Raw genomic sequence first — 14,637 nt, 5'->3', positions numbered from 1 at the left:
TGAATGAGGGTATGTAGGACCCCGACAGGAGTGTAGAAAAGGGACGGGGGGGGGAACAGCAGCCACAAACTGGGGGACCCGGCCTCAGCCCCCTCGGCCCAGGTGCCCAGGCCCTCTGCACTCCCCCTGAAAACCCACCACCAATTGGTAGGATCAAGAGTTTTCATTTTCCTCTCAAAATTATATATATATATATATGTATTTATATATATATAAATATATAAATATATATGTGTGTGTGTGTGTATTTCCCCCCCCCCCGAAGTGAGAAGTGGGGAGGCAGATAGACTCCCGCATGCATCCAACTGGGATCCACCCGGCATCCCCACCAGGGGGCAATGCTCTGCCCATCTGGGCCATTGCTCTGCTGCAATCGGAGCCATTCTAGCGCCTGAAGCAGAGGCCATGGAGCCATCCTCAGCACCCGGGCCAACTTTGCTCCAATGGAGCCTTGGCAGCGGGAAGGGAAGAGAGAGAGAGGAAGGAGAAGGGGAACAGTGGAGAAGCAGATGGGTGCCTCTCCAGTGTGCCCTGGCTGGGAATCGAACCCAAGCTTCCACATGCCAGGCTGATGCTGTACCGCTGAGCCAGCTGGCCAGGGCCAAAAATAATATATATTTTTTATACCAAAACATTGAAATGAAAGAAAAGCAGCTGTGAACTTCAGAAAAACAACACAACACACGCCCACAGGGGAGAAGGTGTCACTTGTCACAGCTTTCTGGGGGCCAATGACCACAATGATTAAAAAAAAAAAAAGCCTTGAAAATGTGGCCATTCAGGCCACAGGAACAGCAGGTGCAAAGGCCCTGAGGTGACAGCATGGGAAGTGAGGAGGTGTTGGGGCAGCCCCAGGGGACTTTCACTTTGTTCTGACCCAGCAATTATTTTTAATGTTTATTTTGTTGATTTTAGAGAAAGGAAGGGTGAGAGGGAGAGAGAGACAGGAATATCAATCTGTTCCTGTAGGTGCCCTGACCGGGTATCGAACCAGCCATCTCTGTGCTTCGGGACGATGCTCTAACCAACTGAGCTATCCAGCCAGGGCCTGACCTATATTTTCCTCGAAGGGATATAACATCACATTATGTACAACAGCAGAAAAGGAAAAAAAGAAAAAAAGAAAAGGAAAGAAAAGAAAAATGACCCACAATTGGGGTACTGGGTCACGGAAGACTCAGAACGCTCAAAAAAGTGGGCAGTCCCTAAAAAAATATTTTAAGAGACACGCGTGTCTCGCATCAAAAACATTTACAGGGTTTTAAGGAAACCTGAAAAAAAATGGTCAGCAAAGACAACCGAGTGAAAAGGGGCAGTCTTCACAGAGCACTGTTTACAAAACGGTCTTAATTTTAGAAACGTGTGTAGACCCAGTTCGAGAGGAAATACACCAAAACATTGGCAGCGCTATTATTAACTCCTCAGCAGCTGTCGCCCGGGCCCCACCCTCCCTGCGCTAGGCGGGCGGAGCGTGGGGTGGCGAGCGGGCGCCTGACCTACACACACCCGAGCTTCACAGGTTTCGTGGAGCACTGCCTCCCTACCCCCGATTTCCTATGTTGAACATCAGGGAGTTTGGTGCCCACCCCTCCCCTACACCCCGGAGGTGAGGTCACCCCATCAAGGGCGGAGAATGATCAGTCTGCTCCATCTCATCTCCTGGGCTGCGGGGTTTGCTTCTGCGAGAAGCGTGAACACCAGAGTGCCGAAGGGGAACGCATGGCGGCAGGTCGGCCAGAGCTGCCAGGAAAGAGGTGGCCTCTCTGTTGGCAGTCTGCTGAGCTCAGCAGGCCCACGGGGCCTGGGGTAAGTATTAGGGAGCCCTCCACCCCTGCTATGGGAACAGTGGACCGGCCCTGAATGAGGCCAACAAAGAGAAAAGTAGAGCAAAGAAAGCAAGAAGGATGAGGGTGAGGGTGGGTATACGAAGAAACTCCCGATGGCTTCAGCCTGAGCACCTGGATCCGGCCGGACCAGAAATTAATCCCTTTGCTGCTGTACCTGAGTTCCACGAGCCAATCAATTTCCTGCCTTCCCCTAAGCCGGTTAAAATGAGCTTCTGCCCCTCGCAGCCTAAACAATCCTGCTAATACAAAACTCACCCTTGACAGAACAAGGAGAAATTTCACCACAAAGAAACCCAGACTGGCCTGACCAGGCGGCGGTACAGTGGATAGAGCATCAGACTGGGATGCAGAGGACCCAGGTTTGAGACCCCGAGGTCGCCAGCTTGAGCGCGGGCTCATCCGGTTTGAGCAAAGCTCACCAGCTTGGACCCAAGGTCGCTGGCCCAAGCAAGGGGTTACTCGGTCTGCTGTATTCCCCCAATCAAGGCACATATGAGAAAGCAATCAATGAACAACTAAGGTGTTGCAATGTGCAATGAAAAGCTAATGATTGATGCTTTTCATCTCTCTCCGTTCCTGTCTGTCTGTCCCTATCTATCCCTCTCTCTGACTCTCTCTCTGTCTCTGTAAAGAACAAACAAACAAAAAAAAGAAACCCAGACTGGCCAAACAACAGAGTGTCCATAACCTACTGAACTGTACGCTTAAATACAGTTAAGATGGTAAATTTACATTATGTGCACTTTTACCAAAATTTTTACAAGTAAATAGAAATAACTGTAAAAGTAAATGAAAACATACTGAATGTTTTCAAAATTTTTAAATCTCAGCCCTGGCTGATTGGCTCAGTGGTAGAGCGTCGGCCCGGTGTGTGGAAGTCCCAGGTTCAATTCCCAGCCAGGGCACACAGAAGCGCCCATCTGCTTCTCCACCCCTCCCCCTCTCCTTCCTCTCTGTCTCTCTCTTCCCCTCCCGCAGCCAAGGCTCCATTGGAGCAAAGTTGGCCCGGGCACTGAGGATGGCTCCATGGCCTCTACCTCAGGCGCTAGAATGGCTCTGGTTGCAACAGAGCAACGTCCCAGATGGGCAGAGCATCGCCCCCTGGTGGGCATGCCCGGTGGATCCCGGTCAGGCGCATGCGGGAGTCTATCTGCCACCCTACTTCTCACCTCAAAAAAGGGAAAAAAATTTTTTTCGAGACACCAAGCCCATGTGAGCCTAGTGGCCAGGGCGGCTCACCTCCCATCTCCTGGCTCCGCTTTTCCAGCTCCAGCCCCGCGATCTCACTCAGCAGGGTGATCCCGTGCAGGAAGCTCTGCTCCAAGACCAGGCTCTGCGTGGCCTCCAGCTTCTCCAGGGCCTGGGCTCCGGCATCTGGGGACGGCAGGGGCCTGGCCTGGGGCAGCTCTGCCGCTGCCACCAGAGCATTCATGCCGGCCAGCGGGTCCTCCAGGCCGGGTGGGAACTGGTCGGAGGAGCCCTCCGCGTCCAGGAAGCAGGCACTGCTGGGCACAGGTGAGGCCTCCTGGGCCTCCAGACTCAGGCACTGTCCCTCGCCAGCGGGCACGTCACAGTCACAGTCTCCCAATTCCAGGTTGGGCCGTGCCTCGTCCAGGGCCGCCTGGGCCAGGCCTTCCTCAGACACTGCCTCTGCCACGGCCACGGCCACGGGCATGTCCACGGGCACCTCCACGGGCTCCTCCTTCGCCTCCACCAGCGGCTTGGGGCTCAGCCGCCCCTCCAAGTCCGCGGCGGCCGTGCAGGCTACTGTCCGGCCCGGCGAGTCAGCCAGCGCTTCGGACCCCTCCGCGAAGTCCAGGCATCCGGAGGGCTCCGTGCCCCCCTGCCCGCCGGCGCCCAGCCCCTGGGCCTCCAGCAGACCGCTTCCGCAGCCGCCCGCGGGACTCGGGGCCGCCATGGCTTCCTCGGCGCGCAGCGCCAGCGGTGACTGCAGGGCGGGCAGCTCCACAGGGCCTTCGTCCACGTCCTCCACCTCCGCCTTCACCTCCCGCTCCGCCAGCGGCTCCTCGTCGGGGCCCTCCTGCAGCGGCTCTGCGATCTTGGAAGGGGACAAGCGGATGGGTTTGTCTTCCGGCGAGAGTGCCAGGCGCTCGGGCCCATCGGCCGGAAGCGGCACGTCCGGGGCCAGGCCGTCGGCGTCGGCGGCCGCCGTGGGCTGCAGCAGGAACGGATAGGGCCTCCCGTAGTGCGGCGGCAGGGCTGGAAACGGGTACCTGGGCGGGATATCTGCCAAGGACACGGAGGGTCAGCGGGGCGCCACCCCCTGCCATGTCTGCCAACCCTGTCTCTCCGCCAGCCCCCACCCACCAGCCAGGACGGGCCCGCAGCCTCCTCCCTGTTCACTGGGATCTTGTCCAGGCAGCATCAGAGGAACCCCGGGGGGAAACCGGCCACCCTCCTGTCCCCAGGGGTCTTCAGACTCAAAGGCAGAAACCACAGTCGGCACCTTTTCTAGCCCCTTGGCTCTAGTACCCAGCGCACGGCTGGTCCAGAAGCAAATGCCCAGGAAGACCCCAAACAGTCCCACACCGCCTGTGCGCCTCCGGCCTCCATCCCACACAAGTCGCCTGCACCATCTAATTAAAGGGAAGCTGGGGCGTCCAAGTTGTTCAAAAAGTAATAGTAGCCCTGGCCAGTTGGCTCAGTGGTAGAGAGCATCGGCCTGGCGTGCGAAGTCCCGGGTTTGATTCCCGGCCAGGGCACACAGGAGAAGCGCCCATCTACTTCTCCACCCCTTCCCCTCCTTCCTCTCTGTCTTTCCTTTCCCCTCCCGCAGCCAAGGCTCCATTGGAGCAAAGATGGCCCGGGCGCTGGGGATGGCTCCTTGGCCTCTGCCTCAGGCGCTAGAGTGGCTCTGGTCGCAACAGAGCGACGCCCCGGAGGGGCAGAGCATTGCCCCCTGGTGGGCAGAGCGTCGCCCCCTGGTGGGCGTGCCAGGTGGATCCTGGCCGGGCGCATGCGGGAGTCTGTCTGTCTCTCCCCGTTTCCAGCTTCAGAAAAATACAGGGGAAAAAAAAAAAAAAGTCATAGTAGTAATACAATGCTGCCCCCTCTCTTGTTCACTCTGAACTTCTGCCCTCGAGTGAAACCTCCCTGTGAGCAGAGGGGGGACGGTGCCTGACCCCCGTGTACTGTACCCGGGCTGCGCCCAGAGCTGGGCGGGCGGTAGGTGCCTACGAGATGCACGGAGCAGCCCCCAGGGCTGGCACCTGCGAGTGCGTCCACCACAGAGAACACAGCAGGTGCTCAGCAGACAGAGGAAGAGGGCATGAATAAGTGAGAGACTAAATGAGCCGCCGGGGAGAAGTTCACGGGCAGCACAGGGCCCCCGGGTCTCCGCCACGCTCCTTCTTACCTGAGAACAAGGCTTGGAAGGGGCTGGGGGCTTCCTTCTCCAGCTCCAAGTCCTTCTTCTCCACGACGTTCTCCGGCGCCTCCTCCTTGCGGCCAATGCCAGGGGTGGGCGGCGGGGAGGCAGGTGGAGGGCTGCTCGGGTGGGCGCTGGGCGTGGCGGGGTAGGCGTAGGTGGGCGGCGGCTTGGCTACGTCCTCCAGCTTCTGGATGACTTTGGCCTTCAGGGCGGTCACAGGGGAAGCGCGGGGAGACGGCGGTGGGCTCACGGCCTTGCCGTAGGTGCCCGTGGGGCCAGTGGCCAGGCCGGGGGGCTTGCGAGGGAGCAGCCCAGGGCCCGTGGCGGCCAGGCTGGCCTTGCCCGCAGCCTCCAGGCTCCGCTTGCTGACTTTCTCCTCCATCTCCGCCCGGTGCTCATGAGCCTTCAGCCGCTCCTGCTGGAGAGGGGCCGGCAGGCAAGGTCAGCGTGGCAGCAGGACCCATTGCCCTGTCCCCAAGGACCCCCCCCTTCAAGTCCACGGAGAACAGCAGGCAGGGTCCAGGATGCAGAATGCCCACCCAACCCCCAGTCTGAGGCGGACTTCCATCACAGCACGCGTGTAACAAGCACAGTATTCCTTATAGAACCCCAGCAGACAGGGCTGGGGGAACCTCCTGTCCAGGCCCTGGCCCCCAGTGGGACCCTCACAATGAGGGCGAGGTGGGCTAGGGCACAGGCGAGGCCCCGGGAGAGGAAGGAGCCGCCCGGCCCCCAGCACCTTCCCGGCATTAGGATAGCTACAGGCATGGAGAACTCACTACCTGCTACACGCTCCCCTGCCTTATCACACTCAGGTCCTGGAACGCCTCAAGGCGGGCAGGGGGGCCTTCTCTGGGACTGAATGACTTTTGAGGGACCGGGAGGGCTCTGGCTTGAGGGGAACCACTGCTCCTGGGGGTCAGGCACTCGAGGGGAACCACTGCTCCTGGGGGTCAGGCAGTCCACACACAGAACACTGGGGGGAACTGCTCCAGGCACCAGCCGCTCAGGACCGTCCACTCTCACTGAGCAACCCTGATGACACAGGGATCACGAGCATCTCCCTTTTCCAGATGGCAAAACCTGAAGCCCAGAGAGGGGAAGCCACCTGCCCAAGGGCACACAGCCAGGTGTGACAGAGCTGATAAGGTTCAAACCCGGAGCGCTGTTTGCAGCATGTGCCGCCTCCGCCAACTCCTCCTGAGTGGTTGCTGCACAAGGGAGGGGGACAAGGCCGAGCCGAGGTCAAATCGCCCAGAACAGTAGGCTTGGGGAGTGCGCCACACGTGGGGGACTCCTCACGCCTCCTACCTTATGGGATTAGGCAACACGGATGTCAGAGGCCGACCCCAGCCTGAGAGGAGAGCCCAGAGCTGTCAAGAGGCCTGCCGGACCAGCTGGGCTCAGGACACAGCAGGAGCCCACTGAGACACCTTCACTGTCCCATCCAAACTTCCCAAGTTACAAGGCCACCTCTCCTGCCTCAATTTCCCCATTGCTCCCTGCACTCCAGCCCTGCCAAGCTCTGTCCACCTCTAACTAAGCCTTAAAACACATCATGCCTTCTGCCCAGAGGGCTCCTCAACAATGGACTCCTTCAGGTCTCTGGGTAAATGTCACCTCCTCCAGGAGGCCCTCCCTGACCACCAACCTCACATGTTTCCTCCTTCCCCCACCGTCCAGAGTCCTTTGGAGTTTCTGCTGGTTGACCTGTGTGCCTGGCCATCAACAGGGAGAGGACTCTCCACTGCCTCCTCCAGGGCTAACCCTGTGACTGGCCCGCCCCCAACTCACCACCAGCTGGGCGCTCCTCTGCAGCTCCAGGGCCTGGGCCGCCTGCTGCTGCAGGTACAGGAACTCCTGCTGCCGCAGAAAGTGCTGCTGGGAGAAGAGCTGCAGCTGCTGGGCGTGGTGCAGGGAGCTGCGGCCCGGCGGGTACAGGGCCGGCCACAGGGGTGGCACGGTGGCCCGCTCCATCAGCTCCGCTGGGGGCGAGACAGACAGTGAGGCCACGCCCACCGGGCACCCATCACCCTGCTGTACAGACAAGGTTGCTGAGCCCAAGAGGGGTCGTTCATACCAGGGCCCTGTCCGCACCCCCCCCCGGGATGTCCCTGAGGCCTCACAGTTGCAGCCTGCCAACAGAGAGACTGCCAACCCCCCCCATACGGAGGGGCCTGCAGTGTGGATTCCGAGGCTTATATAAGGGGGGGTCAGATAGGGGGTGAGCATGTCCGTGCCCCACCAGGTGGCCCTGCTTTGGTTTTCCAGACGGTTCCCGGGTCCCAAGGACCCCTGTGGTTTTATCATACACAGAAGCCATGGGTGGACGTCAGAACGTCCTCTCTGAGCCCCAGTCTGCCTGCCATCTGTTCTGCTGGATGGGTGGACTCCCCCCCACCCCCCCCAGCAGGAGACCCCCGGCACTTAGGACAGTCTCTCTAGGTGAGGCCACCACTTACCAAAGTGAGGCAGGTGATCGCTGGGAATGACCACCAGCTGGCCTGACTGAGGGTCCCTGACGAACTGATAGGCCGATGGCAGGGAGCCCCCCAGGCCGGGCGGGAAGGCAGGCGCCATGCCCTGGTGCAAAGACGGGGGACCCAAGCCTAGGAGAGACCCAGGGCCGCGTCAGTGCCGGGGGTCCCGGGCCCAGCCCCAACCCTAACCACTCCCCAGGTCCCCCACTTCTTGGGGCCTCCACGCAGGAAGCCCAGGGGTGAGGGCTGGCTGCCCGCACGAACACCCACAGCTGCCCACCCCTGGGCATCACCCCAAAGAGCCTCACCGCAGAGAAACCCCATAAGGCTGGGGCCATCCTAACTGCCCTCCTCGGACAAACGAGGGAGCGGAAATGTGGGGAGGAGAGGGAGCAGGCCCCCAGCCAAAGCAAGACCACAGCCAGCTCTGAGCCCGGGTCCTGCCCTCCTCGACCCATGGTCCTGTGACAGACGGCGCCAGCCACCGGCAAAAACCACACGGGGCCTACGCTATCCCCCCACCCTCCCACCAGGTAAGGAAGGGAGAACCCCGCTGACCGTAGGGGTGTCCAGCGAGCCACATGGACGTGCTGCCCGAACGGGGCAGCCAGGGGTGCGTGGCCAGGTGGGCTGCGGGGTCAGCGGACCAGCGACCCGAGCCTGCTAGCGCCGGGCCCCCGGTCACCATGAGGTTGGGGTTCAGGCCGTTAGCGGCACAGCTGGTGGGGTGCAGCCGGGCCAGGTCAGCCAGCTCCTTACTCTCTCTGAAAGGAAACAGAGGCATCAGTGAGAGCCTGGATGGCCCCGGGGACCTCGCCCCAAGGAAGCGGTGGACGGCCAGGCCGCCATCACCACGACACTGCACCCGGACCACGGAGCAGGCGCTCGGGCTCAGGAACGCGTCCCCAGGCCCTCCGCGGGAGAGGAGCTGTGGCGTGCAGTGGGGTCGAGCGGGGTCTCCTGGGATCAGGATCAGGGTCTTGGGCTGGGGCGGCTCCCACTCTCGGCACCGTGGGCCTCGTGGTCAAGGGGCCATGCCCATCTAGGATCACCTCAGTCACCCCCCACACACACACACACAGCAGAAGGGGTCCCAGACCCCCAGGCTCTGCTGCTGCCTCCACGCCCTCACCTGAGCAGTTTCTCCTGGTCCCGGTCCAGCCGCGCCCCGAGCAGCCGCTCCTCCCGGTGGCGGGCCCGCTCATCCCCGCAGTCCTCGTCAGCCCGGCCGTGCCCTGCGGGGAGCAGAAGGGCCGTGAGTCCCCGTCGAGGGGCCCCCCCAAAGTCTCGTGATGCACCTGCACCTCCAAACCCTGCCAGACATTCCCCGGGCCAGGAAGCACCCCTCCATCACCCCCACCCCCGGGGCCTCTGTAACTCACCCAGGCGGCTGGATGTTGTGTTAACACGTCAGAAAAAGACCCCACAATAATCTGATACAAGGCTGTGTGGTGTTCACTAACTCTTCCTATTCTAACGTCAGACAGGCAGGTTCGGGGTGGGGAGGTGAGGGGGGTGGGGGTGGGGGACAGGGTGGGAGCAAGGTGGAGGAGAAACCCCAACCCCAGAACAAGGCCACTGGTCAGAAAGCACAGCCAGACCCAGGTCACCGGCAATCAGCTGCCACACTGAGGTCCTGCCACGGTTCTGTCTGCCGCAGGCGTGCGGCTCATCTTTTATAGATGAAGACAGAGAAGTAAAACCGCAGAACACTGTCCACCTGGGGACGAGTGGAGGACCTGGGGGCTGCCCCCCCACCTCACCCGTCCTCGCCCTGGCGCCCAGCCCGTGCACCCCCCAACCTGTCGCTGCTTCAGCTTCACCTGCAGTGAGCTCCCTGTCCCCCGAGAGCAGAGAAGGGGGGTTGCCAAGTCCAGCCTGGCACACGTGGGGACAGGCGGCGGTGGGCAGGCGCCCAGGGGCCCCCTGCTGCGTATCCCTCCTTGCCTGCACCTTCCGCCAGCCCCCAGCCCGGCCTCCTAGTCCTGGGTGTTCTCTACGCCGTGAGCCAGAGATCAGGCTGCCTCACTGCTGCCTCACTGCTGCCTCACGTGGCAGCCCGGGCACAGGAGGCAGCAGTCCCTGGCAGCGGAGTCCACACAGCGAGCGGCTGAGTCTTATTTTAAGGGGAAAATCTTTGGGAGCTGAACTTAACTATCTCAGAGTGGATCTCCTGGGACTGGTGTCCGACCACATAGCCAGGGCTGCTGCTGTGGGTGGCAGGCGGGCACTAGCGCAGGACCCCCACCCACAGGGCACACCCACCCATCCTGAGGATCCTGCAGCCCCAGCCCCCAAGACCCAGCTGTTTCGGGAGGTGCATTCCGGAAAGAGGGCACCCAGCCTCCAGCACACAGGTCACTGCTCTGCTGAAGACGAGGCTCCCCACCACCCCAGGGGCCACCAGCAGCCCCTGACCCTGGGGGAGGGTCCCATGTGCAATGCTGCCATCAGGCATTTCTCCCTAATTTCTCCCTTCCTGCAGCCCCAACACCAGGGGCTCCCGCGAAGACCTGAGATCCCAGGAGAGACTTCAGGAATGCGGGCACCCGCCCGCCCCAGAACACAGGCCAGGAACCAGGAGAGAAGACACGGCGATATGCCCGACAGAGCGAGCATGCAAGGGGGCAGGCAGGCAGCCTAGCACTGGGAGGCAGGCGCGTGTCCCTAAAGGCACCTGGCTGCCTGGGAGGCCGGTCTGAACGTTTGGGAAGTTCTGGGAAGGTCCCAGCCCGGGGCACCCTGGAAGCACAAAGCAAGTTTCAGCAGAGAAGAGCCAGCGAGTCAGGGCAGGAGGGAGGGCAGACAAGACAGACATCTATCCTCCGTCTTTCCAACTTCCTGACTTGCCCTCGTGGGACAGAGAGACACATCCCCGGCTGCCTCCTAAGTCACTGCGCGGCACAGGCTGCAGTCAGCCGAGGCTCTGAGCGGACACTCCCATCGATGCCAGGGCAGTGCAGTCACCATGCCGCTCCCCGCACGCGGCGGGCACGCGAGGCAGCAGTGCAGAGAGGCTGACGGTGGGGGGAAGGGCTGTGCTGCCCAGGTGAAGGAGGCACAACCCAGCCCGGGTGCCCCTGGCCTCCAACACCGCTGTGCTTCCCACGCCCCGTCTGGGAGGCGGGGAGCGACAGACGCTCCTTCCAGGGGTGCTGGGAGGATCTGATGGCTGGTGCTACGTACAGACAGAACATTCGTAGGGGTAATGACCAGGCTCCTACAGGGCTGCCTGCGCTGCACACAGAGGCTCACTGTGCTCGTCTGCTGGGCCTGGGGCGTGCTATCTGGAGCTCGCAGGTGTAGATCATACCTGTCCTCAGTCCATCGCAGGTTCTGAGAAACACACCTCCCCCCCCACCCCCACCCCCACACCCCCGCTGAACAGACCAGACAGACCCTGTGTGAGTCCTCGGGGGGGCCTTTCTCCGGAAGGATCCAAGGCTTGCGGGCATTGTAGAACCTTTTAAGACAGGCGTCCCCAAACTACGGCCCCCTGAGGCCATTTATCCAGCCCCCACTGCACTTCTGGAAGGGGCACCTCTTTCATTGGTGGTCAGTGAGAGAACCACTGTATTTGGCAGCCCTCCAATGGTCTGAGGGACAGTGAACTGGCCCCCTGTGTAAAAAGTTTGGAGACTCCTGTTTTAAGATCCTAACACCTTGAATGTGAGCAGAGAAAAGCCACACCTGTTCATGAAGCACCTACTATGTGCCTGTCCTGTCAGCCCACCTGGCATTGAGGAAGGAGGTGGCCCTTGCTACTGCCACGTGGGAAGTGTGGAAACTGGGACCCGGGGGGCTTAGGCCTCCTGTTCAAGGTCATGCGGCTGCAAAAGGCAGAGCCTGGAGTTGAAACCCCCCACTCCAACGGCCAGGAGGGCACACGCCACAAAGCCGGAAAGGTGGAGAGACCAAGAGACTTGGGGTTGGTGACCGCCCACTCGGCGGGGGCACCCCAACTCCTCCCCTCCCTCAAGAGGCCAGACTGGGGAGAGACCACTTGTTATGAGAATTTATTTTGAGGAGAGGAAGAACAGAGACACCTACTTTTTAACTGTTAGTAGGAACAGAGAAAGGCAGCTTCAGGCTAAACCCTGATGGTCTCATCCTAAACCTGTCCCATCCTCCCTCTCCCACCCACATTCACACACGCTTGTACGCACACTCACACACACAGCCTCCCTTCCCTCTCTCTCTGTTTCTCTCTTTCTCTGTGTTTCTCTCTCTGTTTCTCTCTCTGTGTGTGTTTCTCTGTTTCTCTCTCTCTCTCTGTGTTTCTCTCTCTGTGTTTCTCTGTGTGTGTTTCTCTCTCTCCCTCTGTGTCTGTTTCTCTCTCTCTGTTTCTCTCTCTCTGTGTTTCTCTCGCTCTGTTTCCCTCTGTGTGTTTCTCTGTGTGTGTACGTGTGCGTTTCTCTCTCTCTCTGTGTCTGTTTCTCTCTCTCTGTTTCTGTGTTTCTGTTTCTCTGTTTGTATGTATCTCTCTCTCTGTGTTTCTCTGTTTCTCTCTCTGTGTTTCTCTCGCTCTGTGTTTCTCTCTGTGTGTTTCTCAGTGTGTGTGTGTGTTTCTCTGTGTGTGTGTGTGTGTGTGTTTCTCTGTGTGTCTCTGTTTCTCTCTCTCTGTTTCTCTGTTTCTGTTTCTGTGTGTGTATGTATCTCTCTCTGTTTCTCTCTCTCTGTTTCTCTGTGTGTGTGTGTGTTTCTCTCTCTGTGTGTCTCTGTTTCTCTCTCTGTTTGTTTCTGTGTGTGTGTATGTATCTCTCTCTCTATTTCTCTCTCTCTCTGTTTCTCTGTGTGTGTGTGTTTCTCTCTCTGTGTGTCTCTCTCTGTTTCTCTCTCTGTTTCTCTGTGTGTGTGTGTTTCTCTCTCTGTGTGTCTGTTTCTCTCTCTGTGTTTCTCTGTGTGTGTGTTTCTCTGTGTGTGTATGTATCTCTCTGTTTCTCTCTCTGTTTCTCTGTGTGTGTGTGTTTCTCTCTCTCTGTGTGTGTCTCTGTTTCTCTCTCTGTTTCTCTGTTTCTGTGTGTGTGTATCTCTCTCTCTGTTTCTCTCTCTCTGTTTCTCTCTCTGTTCTCTCTCTGTTTCTCTGTGTGTGTGTGTTTCTCTCTCTGTGTGTGTCTGTTTCTCTGTTTGTTTCTGTGTGTGTATGTATCTATTTCTCTCTCTCTGTTTCTCTGTGTGTGTGTGTGTGTGTTTCTCTCTGTGTCTCTCTCTGTTTCTCTCTCTCTGTTTCTCTGTGTGTGTGTGTGTGTTTCTCTCTCTGTGTGTCTCTGTTTCTCTCTCTGTTTGTTTCTGTGTGTGTGTATGTATCTCTCTCTCTATTTCTCTCTCTCTCTGTTTCTCTGTGTGTGTGTGTGTTTCTCTCTCTCTCTGTGTCTCTCTCTGTTTCTCTCTCTCTCTCTGTTTCTCTCTGTTTCTCTCACAACCCCATGGACACAGGTCCCGTGAGCACAGGGAGGTACTTTGGGCGCCAAGATGAGTTCTGGGGGCTGTGAACCCTCTAAGCCAGCACCTCCCAGCCAGGGGCTACTGCCCACTCCTTCAATCCCACACTAAGGCAGGCCCCAGTGTGAGGCCCCTCAGGGTCAGAGAATGAGGCTTCTCTGGCTGGAGGGGGAGGGGCTCCACCTAGGAAAATAGGCTCAGTCAGTCATTCAACAAACATTCCCTAAAACGGCTCACTCTGATCCATGCAGGCCGGATGCCAATCCTCTGCAGCCACGGGGTCTGTGTGCAGAGAGGCAAAGGCTGATGTGAGGCCCCGGGCAGTCCACACCTTACAGGGCTCCTCTGGAAGAGCAGAGCTGAGACAGGGGGCCAGAGATCACGGAGACACGCACCCAAAATGCCTGTGCAGCCTACAGAAGTCAGGAGGTGCAGGAAGGTGGCTGCGAGGGCACCACGGACAGAGGCCGTGGATGCGGGCCAAGCCTGGGCAAGTGCAGGGTCCCAACAAAAATGCCACAAATATCAACTCTCCAAAATCCCAAGAAGGATTCCAGCAGTGGAATTATGCAAGGGACCAAAGGACATGCTAGCAATCCACGCAGACCTAGGAAGACGTTCAGCTTTACCGGTCATCGAGAGAAACGTACCCCACACCGCACCACACGCCTCTACGGAACTTAGGACAGGTTTTTGCAACAACGGTAAAACACAACCGCGAGGAGTCCTCGATGAAACAGACATACACTGCCAACAAGCACATAAATCACTACCTAAGACGTCACTAAGGTACTGAACTTGACACCCTTAAGAACCCATGCCAGGACCCCCCCCCCCCCGTTTCCATCGGTCACACTTGGTCGCCCATTCACACATTTATCCAACACCTACTACGCGCCAAGCCCTAGTCTAGGCACTAGGGACACCGAACTATATATAGTTCAGGCAAACCTGCCTCCCTCAAGGGCTCGGAATGGAAAGCTTACAGCTACTCTATCCATAGGAACCTATTCTTAGACGTGACTCAAAAACATCACAAAGGCACAACACCCAAAAATATTCAACGTAATAACGTTCTAAACACAAAACATCAGAGAAAGGCAACAACACTACAACGCCCACGAGGGGAAGGGCAAGCTGAACTCAGGTGCGTGCCCAATGGAATATTAAAGGCCAATTAAAAAATAAACTAATAAAAAGACACTTAGGAAGAGTTTGTACTAGTGAGGCGACGAACCCTCACTGGGATGCGTGAGAAAGGCAGGGGCCCAAGAGCCTAGTTGCACCAGGACCACTGCAGGGAGAAGCAAATCGCACAGGAAAATGAACCCTGGGAGAGACGGGAAGTGTTCAGGGTGCTGGAAAATATAACGGTCCTTTTTCTTCTTTCTCCTTCTGCATTTTACACATTTTTCTATGTGCACAATGGAAAAAGCAATAAACTTGAAATAGCAGCTACAGCCCCACGGGGATAAAG

At 58.6% G+C, this 14,637-nt stretch overlaps 1 protein-coding gene across 6 annotated transcripts in view; it reads right to left on the bottom strand.

The window, feature by feature from the left end:
* Window positions 1-14,637, bottom strand: part of TNRC18 (trinucleotide repeat containing 18) — a 90,000-nt gene that overhangs the window by 41,054 nt on the left and 34,309 nt on the right. For 5 of the 6 annotated variants that reach the window (XM_066273447.1, XM_066273448.1, XM_066273444.1 and 2 more), the window contains 6 exons: window positions 8,851-8,953; window positions 8,277-8,482; window positions 7,701-7,847; window positions 7,033-7,223; window positions 5,224-5,656; window positions 3,087-4,094 (listed from right to left, as the gene is read on the bottom strand). In XM_066273447.1, the coding sequence (XP_066129544.1) occupies window positions 3,087-4,094; window positions 5,224-5,656; window positions 7,033-7,223; window positions 7,701-7,847; window positions 8,277-8,482; window positions 8,851-8,953 (2,088 nt within the window). The remainder of the gene's footprint in view (window positions 1-3,086; window positions 4,095-5,223; window positions 5,657-7,032; window positions 7,224-7,700; window positions 7,848-8,276; window positions 8,483-8,850; window positions 8,954-14,637) is intronic. The other variant, XM_066273445.1, reaches the window with a different exon arrangement.

Source organism: Saccopteryx bilineata, chromosome 4, assembly GCF_036850765.1.
Source record: "Saccopteryx bilineata isolate mSacBil1 chromosome 4, mSacBil1_pri_phased_curated, whole genome shotgun sequence".
In the NCBI taxonomy this organism is placed as follows: Eukaryota; Metazoa; Chordata; class Mammalia; order Chiroptera; family Emballonuridae; genus Saccopteryx; species Saccopteryx bilineata.
The sequence above is the reverse complement of the archived record's forward strand: the minus strand, read 5'-3'. Positions and strand labels throughout refer to the sequence as shown.